The following is a 12993-nucleotide window of genomic DNA, read 5'->3' as shown; positions in this document are numbered from 1 at the left end:
ACCCTTGCCTTTGCACACTATCATTACAATTGATGTAATTGACTCGTGCACTTGCGAGGACATATATTAAAATTGTCCATCACTAACCATCAACATGAGAGACATTGATATTCTCATTCTTACACCAATACTAATTATTCACCCCCACCACAACAAAATGATAAATATTTCTATGAAGCACCACCTTTTACTCAAAATTTCACCCAACCTATGCCATCTTATGAAAATTGTCACAACACTCAAAAGTAGTAATTCACTCAGAGGAAACAGTTATAGGCAACATTAACTTCAAGAAAATCTTGTTAAAGTTTTTACCTTTATGAACACATGGACCTTCTCCCACTTCTTTTATGATAATCTATAGATGTGAACTTCACTGTTGTTCGGACATAGGCCAGGGAAATCATTGGAAACAAGGTATACATCCATTAGCAATTTTTAATTGTTAATTATCCAACATTCAAAGAAACACGTATCCATAAGCACAAGGACCAATTCAACAACAGCAATGACTTTTTTTTCTTTTTGATAACTTAATTCAATAACAATTCTATACCATTGAAAATAAACTTGACTATAAAATGAAGATAACCTTAATGGATGACACCAAGGTTATAATAAGCAGGCTGCATGTATCACAATCCATTAAAATCTAATATCTTTGCTAATTCTGCATCAGGACAAAAGTTAGAGAATGATGAATTTACAGCATAGTGTTTATCTATTTCAATTGCTTCCTAGTACTTCTGAATCCCTTCCTGGGTATTACCAGCAAGCTTTAAGCTGGTTCCAAGGTCCGTTAATACAATTGCAAGGCATTCTGCAGCTGCTTTATATGAAGAGTCTGCCCTAAGAGCTTTTTGATAAGACTGCTTTGGTAAATTTTGTTAAATCAGTACAGTAAACATCAAATCAAAAAAAAAAAAGAAAGCAGCTAGTAAAACCTCCATTCAACTTTAAAACAAGGACAGAAATAAGGGTGTGTTTGGTTGGGGGGTTTTGGTATAGGGAATGGGTATGAAAGTGATTGCTAGTGTTTGGTTAATAGGTTTTGAGAATGCTACTATGGGTATGGAATACCCCATTAATGGGAAAACCCATACCCTTATTAAATAAGGGTTTCATTTCACTTCTTCATTTCTTCCCCAACTATTAATATTCATTCCCATTCCACCCAACTACCAAACATGCTAAATACTTTCACCAAAACCCATTACCCTTACCAAGTATTTGATACCCATTCCGATTCCGATTCCCATGTGCGAACCAAACACACCCTAAGTTGTATTCTATATCATTGAAAATAAACATGACTATAAAATAAAATTCCTTGGGCAACTAACTTAAAATTTCCTCCTGTGAATTACACTATTAAAAAAAAACATCCTAAAGCAGAATGAAGATGTCGTACCAATTTGAAACATCTATGTATAGGCAGATTGCATTCTTAGCTAAATCTCAGATTTGTTCATAAAAGCAAATTTGGAACAAATAGATAAGTTAGCAAAATAGGATTGAGCTTAGGTACTAAATTTAAACAATATTCTAAAAAATAAATCAAAACTCACAATGTAGGTGGAAGGGCTGGTGGCGACGTGACTGGCAGCGATGGCTGGTAGCGACTGGGGCGGCGGTGGCTGGCAGAGGCTAAGGCGACGCAGACTAGAAGAGGCGGTAGCGGATGTGGCTGGAGCGGATTGCAGCAACATTGGTTGTGGCTCACGAATGGCAGCGGTTGCGGCGATCGATGGTAGTTGCGGACAGCGGCGACGGTAGGCGATTGCAGACGGCGGCGACGGAAGGCGGTTGCGGACGACGGCAACGAATGGCGATTGCAGACGGCAGCGACGGAAGGCAATTGCGGACGGCGTCGTCGTCGGGAGAAAACAGTGAAGAGAGGAGAGAAGAGTTTGGCGTATGCTAAGGAAAATAATAAGGAATAAAACCCTATCCTAAATATGGCATATGCTAACAGTTTTTTTTTTTTTGTTTTTTTTTTTTAAATAACCATATACGACGTCGGTTTGATATGAACCGACGTCGTATTTTAAATTTTAAAATTAAAAAAATAATTTATTACATACGACGTCGGTTATTTAAATAACCGACGTCGTATGTTATTATTATTTTTTCTTTTTTTATTCGTGTATGACATACAACGTCGTTTATTTAAATAACCGACGACGTTGTATGTCATACACGAATAAAAAAATAAAAAATAATAATAACATATGACGTCGGTTATTTAAATAACCGACGTCGTATGTTATTATTTTTTTTATTCGTGATTTACAACGTCGGTTGTTTATAAATAACCGACGTTATATGGTTTTCTTCACTTTTAACGTCGGTTTTTCAAAAAATCGAAGTTATATGTCCGACGTTATATGTTGTTTTTGTAGTAGTGTCTTGTGAAAGTGAGATCTACGAATTCGATGATTCGGGAGAGGGTGTAGACGCTTCACGAGAGATAGATAGTGGTGAGTGTGTTCACTGGGAAGTTTTTAAGGACAAATTTTTGAGGGATGGAATCTATAACGAGAAGGGAGAAGAGAGGCTTGCTATCCTTAAACAACTTAGGGTAGTACCCCGTGTTTATTTATCAATACATTATGCTTTCCCCTTCTTTGCGTTTGAATTCAAGGATATTCCCCATCTTCGGGCATACCTTGAATCTAAAGTTCACAGGACGCTTGGTAAGGTCCCAAAATCTGTGTGCCTTGAAGGATAGGCCACATTACGTCTGGCCAGGAGACGTAAAACCATGGCGCACTTGGGAGGCAGTCCCAATGTTATCTTACATTTCCTTAAGTTTTTCTTGTTATCTATAGTATGCTTTTCTTTATCGTTATTTTAATAATGTTTCTATAACCTCGGTTAAGCTAACAAGTACAGATCATCAACCCGAGAGTTACAAATTGCCCGCAATCGATCGACAAACATCATCATTAGCAAAGGAAGGAAGGAAAATTGAGGTAAAATTTTGCACATCACGACTTCCACGCCTGCTACCACGCGTGTAAGCAGGCGTGGAACTTTTCCAGTAAGCTGCCACGCCACTCACACGCGTGTGAGCAGGCGTGGAAAGGAACCAGTGAGCTCCCACGCCCACCACCACGCGTGGTGACGTGCGTGGACGGGCACCAGATTTTCGCGGACTTTTCGCGCAAAGTAGTTTAAAACCCTTCCCTACCCCATTTTCTTCACCACCACGAGCTAAGTCTCCCTCAAGCTGAAAACACACAACTCTAAAGCATTTCCTTCCAAGTTTTTCAACTTCTCTTGATCTTCCTAAGTCATTTCCAAGGTAAGAACATATTCTCTTTTGCTATTACTTATTTGAATGAAGAACTTACTCTCCTTGAAGCATATTTCCATGGGTTTTTCTTGTTTAAGATTTTTCTTGAGATATATTGTTATGAAATGACTTATTAGACTTGTAATAGGCCTACATTGCTTCTATACACTAGAAATTCCATGTTTTACCATCTCTTTGTGACGAGATCTTGAAATTGTATGATTCGGGCATTTTCTTGTCATGATGAGATCTATGATGATATAGTAAGCATGGTGGGCAAAGTTTGCAACTTTCCTACTCTCTAGGCACTACATTGTTATTTGGTTCAATTTTAACTTCCATGTTTTCTCCATTTTTCAACCTCAAGCTAGTCTTGAGAAAGAAGATGAAGTTACCCATTTGTTGACCTTTTGACTATGAGATGAGTATGGAATAGAATGAGCTAATCATTGTGTGTGTATGAAAGAATTGTTGATGAATACCAAAATGATGATTACATGCAATGAGTTTTTATGATCCTTTCTTTAAAATGTGCAATATTGTTCACATTCATGTTTAAAGTGGAAAATGTTTTTCCTTGTATGGTGCTTTGATTGTCTATGTTATAGGAAAAATGTCTTCTCCAAATGAACTTGACAAACAAATAGCTCGGAGGCTCCAAAAAGAAAAAGCACCGGAAGAAGAGAACATCGCGAGGAACGCAAAGACTCGCTATATTGAAGTACCTACAGGAAATCAAATCCTATTGCTGACACCAACTATGTTGGGTCGATACAGATAACTGTTGAATTTCCCAATTGTGCAGTGGAGATACATCGACTTAACAGTTATGGAGGATTTTGAGTGTAAATATGGACTGGAAAGGTTAATCCACGAACCTTATTGGAATAATTTGTTGAGCTGGAGGCAAGATACCTTCATTCCCTTGGTCCATGAGTTCATTGCAAGTTTGCATGTTGAAGGAGTGACCATAGATCTCTACAGCCCAACTATCAAATTTCGGCTTTTCAATGAAGACTATCATATTTCGGCTAATCGCTTCGGCGCTCTCTTAGGGTTCTACGAGGAAGATGACCAGTCAAAGCACTGGTATCGAAGGCTAAGACATGATTTTGGAGATAGAGACACCCCAAGAAAATATTGGTCGATGATCGCAAGGCCTGGAATTGATTGGGTTGGGTCGAGAGTGAGAGTTTCTCACATTGTAAGGGAGGACCTAAGAGTCTTGTGGAAGGTAATCGCACACTCATGGGAAGGCAGGCCGGAGACTTATGACCGAGTCTCCAAGACAGAGTTATTCATGCTATGGAGTATGGACACAGGCCACTCGGTGAACATGAGCTTAATCTGCAAGAACTTGCTCGTTGCGCAACAGCAAGAGTCAGCTAGGGCAATCTTTATAGGCCCATTGGTGACGAGACTGTGTGTCTCCCTAGGTCATCAAATGAAGATACATTGGTTTGAACACAGGCTGCAAGGAGCACACATTGTTCCTTTATCTCCCGAGGACGTCGCAAAGCTCCACTTGAGATATTTGGCGCGAACGAGGGAAGATCATGAGATGGCGGGAGATCATGCCGACACGCCAATGACATCTCCGGGATTCACACCCTCGCCGATGTCATTCCTTTCCCCATCTTCAAATGAGATGTATTCGCCTGTGGACTCGTCGATGTATTCTCCACCACCCCGAGAGCCTGGACCATCCATACCTCCACCACAAGCCGAGGAGCAGACTTCCAACCATGCAAGCTTCAACATCCCAAATTGGTTTACCCTAGTTACCGATTGGAGATCCCTCTAGAATTTTCAAATATCAACTGCACTTGGAGCAAATGCAGAAATTGGATGAAATTGCAAGGGAGATCAAAGACATCAAGAGAACGTGAAGAAAGAACGGCACCAAAGAAAAAGAGAAAAAAAGATAATGATGATTTGTGACTGATAAATCCAAAACTATGATTGTGGACAATCCTTTTACCTTCGTTTTTGTTTACATTTTTAGCTATGTTCTTGTTTATGTTTTGTCTTGCACGTTTCGTCTAGCCAAAGACGTTAAACGTGGCGCTCGTGGGAGGCAACCCACGAATAAGGAGAAGAAGAGACCACTCCACCACCATCAAAGAAAACCAATCTTGAAAGGTAAAATCTTAATTCTTCATTTATTTCTTTACCTTTACTCTAACCAAATTTTGAAGGGCAAGAACAGATTGCACAAATTTTTAAATAGGGATGCACCTTGTGAGTATTTCTTTTATCCATTTTAAATGCCCTGTTTGATTTTGACTGCTATATTTCCTTTTATCACACATGAAGCGTTGCATGACGTTGTTGTGTCGGATGTGATCTGATTATTAGAATTGTTTTAGCCTAGTTCACACTTTTAACTATGGAAAAGGGGCGTGTGTAGAACCCTTTGAACATATATCCTAACTCCTCCGTTCCTTATGGAAACATCGGGGACGATGTTTACTTTTAAGTGTGGAAAGGGTGTATGCTTCTCAAAATAGTTGATTGACTGAGTGATAGGGCATAGGAACTAGAGGGCGTGTTATTGCCAATACTATCTAGGAGGGCTTCTAACCTTCTGTCAAATCTGAATGTTCTAAATATGCTTCAGAAGTTACATTTTGCACCAATTTGCACAATTTGACCCAAAATTGAAAATTTTTATGTGTGCTTGCATGTTCTTCACCTTGTATTTTGTTTGGACCTCAGTCAAGGATCTCTCGAAGTGGGAGTGTGAATCCTTTGAGTTTTAGAAAGATAAAAATTGCGAAGCCCGGAAATTGAATTAATCTTAGCAGGACATGGGGCAAAAGGAGAGCCTTAAAGCGAGCTTTGAGTGAAAAAATCCCCATTCCCTAGAAAAAGGCATGAGGGGATGATTTGGAGAAAAGTAAAAAGGCCTCAATATGGCCACTCCTTGAGATAAAATAAGAGGTAAGCCATCTTGCCAGGATACGGGGTAACCATTGCACTGACCTTCGAAAAAGCATGGGGCTCCATGTGAAGTCGGTTATCCCGAAAAGATCCTGGAAGATGAGAAAATTGAGAGGAGGTGAGCCACCCCGCTTGGATTCGGGCGCCCATTGCACTGACCTTCGAAAAAGCATGGAGATCCATGTGAAGTCGGGTTGCCCGAAAATGAGATCCAAGGGGTTGAGAAAATAGAGTGATCGCCCAAGCCATGGCGATGAGCGGTCCATGTCCCTGCCCTCACTTATATTGCTTAAAGGGGCTTTGGCGTTATGGTTGGAGATTGGTCGAGGGATGCACATCGTTCCCACTAGTCGGATCGGCAGGAGGCCCCTAGAAAATACAAGGTGAAACCCTTTTGTCACTTGCATGCTTGAAAGGTGTGAACAAAACTTTTTATGTTATATCCATCTCTTGAGACCTCACTTCTTTAGCATATTTCTTACATTAGGTTGGCATGAGTTTAGCGGTCTTGGTAGATAGTGTAGAGGATTTCACCCGCTCAACTCCGAACACCACACATCACTTGATCAATTAACAACAAAGAAAAGAACTATTCTTGGTGCTTACATGATTAGAGTTTAGAAAAGTATGCTTGCTTGAGGACAAGCAAGGTTTAAGTGTGGAAACTTTGATAAGCACCAAGAATGGTACTTAAAAAGGGTCTAAAATAGGATTAAAGTGTAACGTTTTGCCATCCGATCATAACAATCTCGTGCATTTTAGCTTAGATGTGATTAAAATCTTCTAACATCAATCCTAGGAAGAGTTTTGAGATATTTTACAGGTTGGAGAGGGATTTGAGGCTAAAATAGAGCAAAAGACAAACGAAGCCGCAATGTAGTATCATCCCACGCAGCCTCACACGCGTGTGGCTGGGCGTGGAATCTTTCCAGTAACCATCCACGCCCACCACCACGCGTGGTGGCATGCGTGGTCGGGCCAAGGGCCATTTTGGGAAATTTGTTCCCTTTTGTCACCTATATAAATCCCATTTGCCCTAAACCTAAGGAGAACATATTTAGAATAGGCTAGATATGAAAATTATAGAGGGTTTTATCCCCTCTTGGGGGAAAATTCCTTTTCTTCTAGGTTAGATTAGATCCAAGGGCAAGGAGGAAGATTGGAATTTCAAGAACAAAAGTGTAAAGATCCCCTTCTTGAAGGTGGTAACTATTCTCTCCAATTCTTAATCTAATATTTGTTTCTTTGAGATTTCCTTTCTTTTTCTTGTTTCTTTAGCATGTTAGAGTAGATTAGATAGGGGATTGGTGGCCCCAAGGTTGATCTATGTGGATGCTTGATATTATTGCTAGTAGATTTGTGAGTTTCTTGATTGTTGGATGATGAACTTGTGTGGATGATGTTCTTCATGCTTTGTGCCTATTGTGGCCACATTAGGTAGCAAACCCAAAGGAAGTGAGTGTGTGCGCGATAGCGGCCACTCACGAGTCTAACTCACCCACATCTCTGCTCTTAGTCCGAAAGGACGAGATCCGTGAGGAGTGGTAGACAAAGTGTTCGATGAAATGCCCCAACCGAATGAGGATGGGGGAGTCCAAAGTGTGACGCCACTTGGTGAAGTGCCACGAACTCCCTAGTCTATTCCACATCTTTTGCTCGCAAACCTATACAAAGATAAACCACATAGAGAAGCCTAAAGCCCCAATCTCTGCCTTTTCATTTATTTTACACAAACCCTTTTACCCCTTTCAAACCTTCCTACAAATGACATCCAACCCTAGCAAGTCCCGTAACTCTTTCTTTTCAACTTCTCAAATGCCAACACACTAATTCGGTTCCCATTCGCCATTTTTGAGAGACACGACACTCGGGGAGTCTTGACTCTTCATTTTAACACCCTCCATACCATATTCACCTCACACTAAAACTAACAACACCATAGCGCTCAGGAGCTTAGCTTTGTGCGGAGAGCTCGTGGTTGAGTGTAGCTTTGTGCGTAACACTCGGGAAGTGCTTGTGTAGCACTTGGAGTTTCACTATTGTATCTGGGTGATTGAAGATAGTGGAAATCTTCCTTGGAGTAGAAGGAAGAACTGGAGTAGAAGAATTACACCATCTCCGAACCACTATAAATCTCTGCCTCTCTTTACTTTATTGCACTTTATATTTGCATGTTTAACTCACTAACCCTTTACGTACTATGTTGATCATATCATCTGGGTTTGTGTGTTCCCATGTTCGCATGTGCTTGAATCTTTGCATACATATTCTTTGAGCTATTTTAAGATTTTCCAACGTGTTGCATGCAAGTTATCTCTTTAGTTTTACGCAGTTTTATTTTATAGCACTTTACCGTACGATATTCCGCTGCACATTTCAAGTTGAATTTATTCACTTGAAATCTTTGTTGTTGAAGTGTTATAAAGTTTTTAATTGTTAGAAAAGTCTATTCACCCCCCCCCCTCTAGACTTTTCACCGCCCTATCGGGACCAACAGTTTGATATCACAATTGTGGATAGGAAGGGTTCCGAGAATAATGCTGTGGATCATTTGTCTAGGCTGGAGCATGAGCAAAATCAAAATATTGAGGAAGAGATTGAAGAGTGCTTCCCCGAAGAAAATCTATTTGGGATAGTCTTGACTTCGTGGTATGCCCACATTGCAAACTAGTTGGTTGGAGGTGTGTTACCGGATTATCTTGATGTACATGCCAAGAGAAAGTTGAGAGCGGAGTCGAGATACTACTTTTGGGATGTGCCCTACCTCTTCCGAGTTTGTGCGGACCAAGTGAAAATAAGGTGTTTCCCAAAGGGGGAAGGTCATATCATTTTGGGGAAGTGCCATAACATGGGTTACCATTCGGCCAATCGAACTGCTAGGAGGGTACTTGAGGCCGGTTTCTATTGGCCATCTATCTTTAGGGATGCTCAAATATGTGTAAGGAATTGTGATCGGTGTCAAAGGGCTGGAAATGTCACAAGCCGGGATGAAATGCCCCAAAATTTCATCCTAGCTTGTGAGATTTTTGACATTTAGGGCTTGGATTTTATAGGACCTTTCCTGGATTCAAAAGGATTCAAGTACATCTTAATAGCCATCGACTATGTCTCAAAATGGGCTGAAGCTGAGGCATTCCGAATAAATGATGGGAAATGTGTCATAAAATTCATCAAAAAGTTGTTCACAAGGTGTGACACCCCAACTTTTTCACGCTGAGATAGGCATAACTTAAATACAAAAACTATAAATCTCAGAAGCTAACCATAAAACATAGCGGAAGCATTTAAAACCTTAAAGGGTGTCATGCCACACCTAGGTTCAATCAATCTTAGGTGCACAGGCTAAAATCCATAAATATCAATCCAAAACATAAAGACAAAAGCAATAGTCAATACATAATCCATCACTAAGGCTCACAGGCCCAAAAGTCTAAAACAAGAACTAGTCTAAGCATAGCAAATATAAGGACTATCTTTATCGCGCTCTCGGCTCAGATTACGGCATACCTGGAAAACAGTTTAGGAAAAACATTAGCAAAAGAATGCTAAGCAACCAACCACTCACACTCGTGAGAAATACATAATATAATAGGGTTTGTAAATACATTTACACACACGTATAGAATATACGCACTAACGAACTGTTCTTTATTTAAATAAGAGACTCAACAATAATAAGCTGAATAAATCACAAACCAAGACTCTTCCAATCCAAAACCAATATCCAATAACGAATATACAAGACAACAAATCTATAAACAAGATACCAACTGAATCATAACTCCAACAGAATAATCACAAAGGAACCAACCAAACTGCAATACCAAGGAAAAACAAGATACCAACTGAGATACAAACTCAACCAAATAACCGCAAAGAAACCAATCAAACCACTATACCAAAGATAAGCATCAAACCACAACCTCCAAATCACAATACCAACCATAAACCAACCCACCATGTCCATATCATCACACAGAGGCAATAAACCCGACTACAGAGGCATACGAGCCCAATCACAGAGGCAAATGATGCCCATTATCACAGAGGCATACGAGCCTAACACAAAGGCAAATGATGCCCATTATCACAGAGGCAAAAGCCCAACACAGAGGCAAATGATGCCCACACAATTCCTCTCATAACACCATACACAAATACACCCTAATTCCAACAACTAACTCCCAAGGTTATCAAAGACTCAACAAGGTAAGAAATACTCATAAGGGTTCAAGGTCTCCACATACCAAACTCAGATTCATACCCACAAGAATCACCCACCAACAGTGTTCATCTCAGAACATGAACACAGTACATACTTAGAATAATAACCAAGGATTCAACCAATAATACTAACTCAATAGGTCAAGATAAATGACCAAAGATCATGAATAAATACTCAACAACCAAGGTAGAATACTCAACAAAATGTTCAGTACACATCCCAGAATCAAAAGGAATCAAACAAAGTTTAGAGACCGCAAAATAGACACTGGATCAGAGTCACATTTAAACTGGCGGAATGCAACAGCGGAACACCCTGGTTTGCTAGACTGCACCGCAAGAAGACCGCGGAGGAGGTCCACGGATCAGACCTCCCCAGCACACCATACCGCCCTTACACTGGCGGGACACATTATACCGCCGGTGTGCACCGTAAGTGCATTCTCAACGCACCAAAACTCCCGACAGAACAGAATACACGATGAATTATTCTAGAATACGAAACATGCTCAGAATACACATATCACACATCTCAGAAGCCAAATAAATCATGGAATCCATAACAAGAATTGCTTATACATATCTAGACACAAAGGATAATGAACACAAGTCCAATAATCCACAATATAGGTTCACAGACCATCAAAACAAAGCTATAACCCCAAGAAATTCACAGAATTCCAAACACCAAATCATACACATAGATCGTGAGTGAAAATAGGTTTAGTGAGACATGGATGGTTACCTCTTGAAGCTCTATTCAAACCAAGCAATCTCCAATCACCTCACAAGCCACCACCTCATTCTTGATCATCCAAGAGCTATTGACCCTAAAAGAGCAATCTTGACTTGAAATCTTGAAGAATGGAGTGTAGTATATGATTATGGTTCTTAGAGGTGAAAGAGTAGGGAGAAATGTATTTTGTAGGAAAAGGAAAGAGCTACGGGTTGTAAGTACAAGACTTTTTATATGAGTAGGGAAAATCATTACATACACCATATATGTATCATATTAGGGTATTAAAATAAGACATGAGCTTATTTGTAAGAAATGGTTCATCCATACTCAATATTAATTTAATGGATATAAACATGGTCCTTCCAATAAGTGGGCCATTAAATAATTAATATGCTTGTAAGGAATAAAAAAGGTCCAAATAAAGAACATCCCTTACAAAATTAAATCAAGGAAATTGGGCCTTTGATTAAATAAATAATTCTGAATAAGAAATATATCTCTATTAAAAGAACGGAGCCCAATTAAATTAAATTAATTACACGGTAGAATTAATTACCGGCTTTCAAGGCTTGAATTAAATCCGGGGTATTACACAAGGTTCGGGGTTCCTAGAATCATTATAAGTGACTGAGGGACTTACTTCCAGAGAATGCTCTAAAAACAATGGGTACAACACTAGGTTGGAGTGCCCTATCATCCTCACTCAAGTTGGCAAGTTGAGAATGCCAATCGAGACATCAAAACAATTCTTGAGAAAACCGTGGCTAGGCACCAGAGGGATTGGGTGGATAAATCGGAAGATGCACTTTAGGCGTTTAGAACGGCCTACAAAGGACCCATTGGTACAACACCCTACCGATTGGTTTATGGCAATACTTGTCATTTACTGTTTGAAATTGAGCACAGAGCGTATTGGGCAATCAAGAGGTTGAATGAAGATTTATACTTGGCCGGCAAAGAAAGAATGTTGCAACTAAATGAACTTGATGAGTGGAGAGCTTTGGCCTATGACACCTCAAAAGCTTGCAAGGAAAGGGTCAAGCAATATCATAACCTTCATATCAAGAGAGGGAAAGAATTTGTGGTTGGTGACCGTATCTTGTTGTACAACTCAAGGCTTAAGCTTTTTCCGGGAAAACTCAAGTCCCGATGGTCTGGTCCTTTTGAAGTTACAAAGGTTTATCCCTATGACACCTTAGAAATCTCACATCCGGAGAAAGATATCTTTAAGGTTAATGGACAACAAGTCAAGAAGTATTATGACACGGATGTGGTTAAAGAGAAAAAGCATGTCTTTAGTTTGGTTCCTTGAGAGGGAGAGTGAAGAAAAAAGAAGAGAGAAAAGAAAAGGTGAGAGGAGAAAAATGTTTGAAGGAAAAATTGAGAGAAAAAATGAGTGGAAAATGAAAACAAGAAGAGTGAAAAGATGGAGAAAAATGAAAAACGAAAAAAGCGAAGGAAAACGAGAAATATTTGAAAAAGAGTTACCAATCCCACTGGGCTAAAGATGTTAAACATGGCGCTTCTTGGGAGGCAACCCAAGGTTTTCTTTGCTTCGAAAAATTTTGTTGTTTTATTTTGCAAAAGAGTTTTGTTTTTAGCTTGTAGGTTTTATGCTTTTTAGAAGGGTAAGTTTTGTGTTTTTTAGCTTTAATCTTACAGGTTCTTAGGGTGCAAATGCAAAAGGATGACATCTTGAGCTAAAGAATTGCAAAAGGGTCAATATTTCCTGCCCACAAATTGTGACATCCCGAAAATTTCGTCACCATTATTGTTACAAAATTCAATT

General features: G+C 39.7%; 1 protein-coding gene and 1 long non-coding RNA gene across 2 annotated transcripts; one reads left to right on the top strand and one right to left on the bottom strand.

Moving 5' to 3' along the window:
• Positions 1-495: 495 nt before the first annotated feature.
• Positions 496-1908, bottom strand: LOC116033590. Its single transcript, XR_004100877.1, has 2 exons — positions 1569-1908; positions 496-869 (listed from the first exon to the last, which is right to left on the bottom strand). It is a non-coding gene; the product is annotated as an uncharacterized LOC116033590 (long non-coding RNA).
• Positions 1909-6295: 4387 nt separating this feature from the next.
• LOC116033232 lies at positions 6296-12516 on the top strand. The gene is made up of 3 exons (XM_031275988.1): positions 6296-6359; positions 9295-9430; positions 12111-12516. Exons 1-3 carry the CDS (start codon positions 6296-6298, stop codon positions 12514-12516), a joined length of 606 nt encoding a protein of 201 aa, XP_031131848.1.
• Positions 12517-12993: the final 477 nt, after the last annotated feature.

Source organism: Ipomoea triloba, chromosome 10 (assembly GCF_003576645.1).
Source record: "Ipomoea triloba cultivar NCNSP0323 chromosome 10, ASM357664v1".
Taxonomy (NCBI): Eukaryota; Viridiplantae; Streptophyta; class Magnoliopsida; order Solanales; family Convolvulaceae; genus Ipomoea; species Ipomoea triloba.
This window is presented reverse-complemented; position numbering and strand designations above follow the sequence as displayed.

Coding starts and splice junctions, on each gene's coding strand:
- LOC116033232 (XM_031275988.1), top strand. CDS start 6,296: ATGGGGCTCCATGTGAAGTCGGTTATCCCGAAAAGATCCTGGAAGATG. Junction 6,360..9,294: donor GATGAGAAAATTGAGAGGAG/GTGAGCCACCCC, acceptor TGGATTTTATAG/GACCTTTCCTGGATTCAAAA. Junction 9,431..12,110: donor ATCAAAAAGTTGTTCACAAG/GTGTGACACCCC, acceptor AATTGAGCACAG/AGCGTATTGGGCAATCAAGA.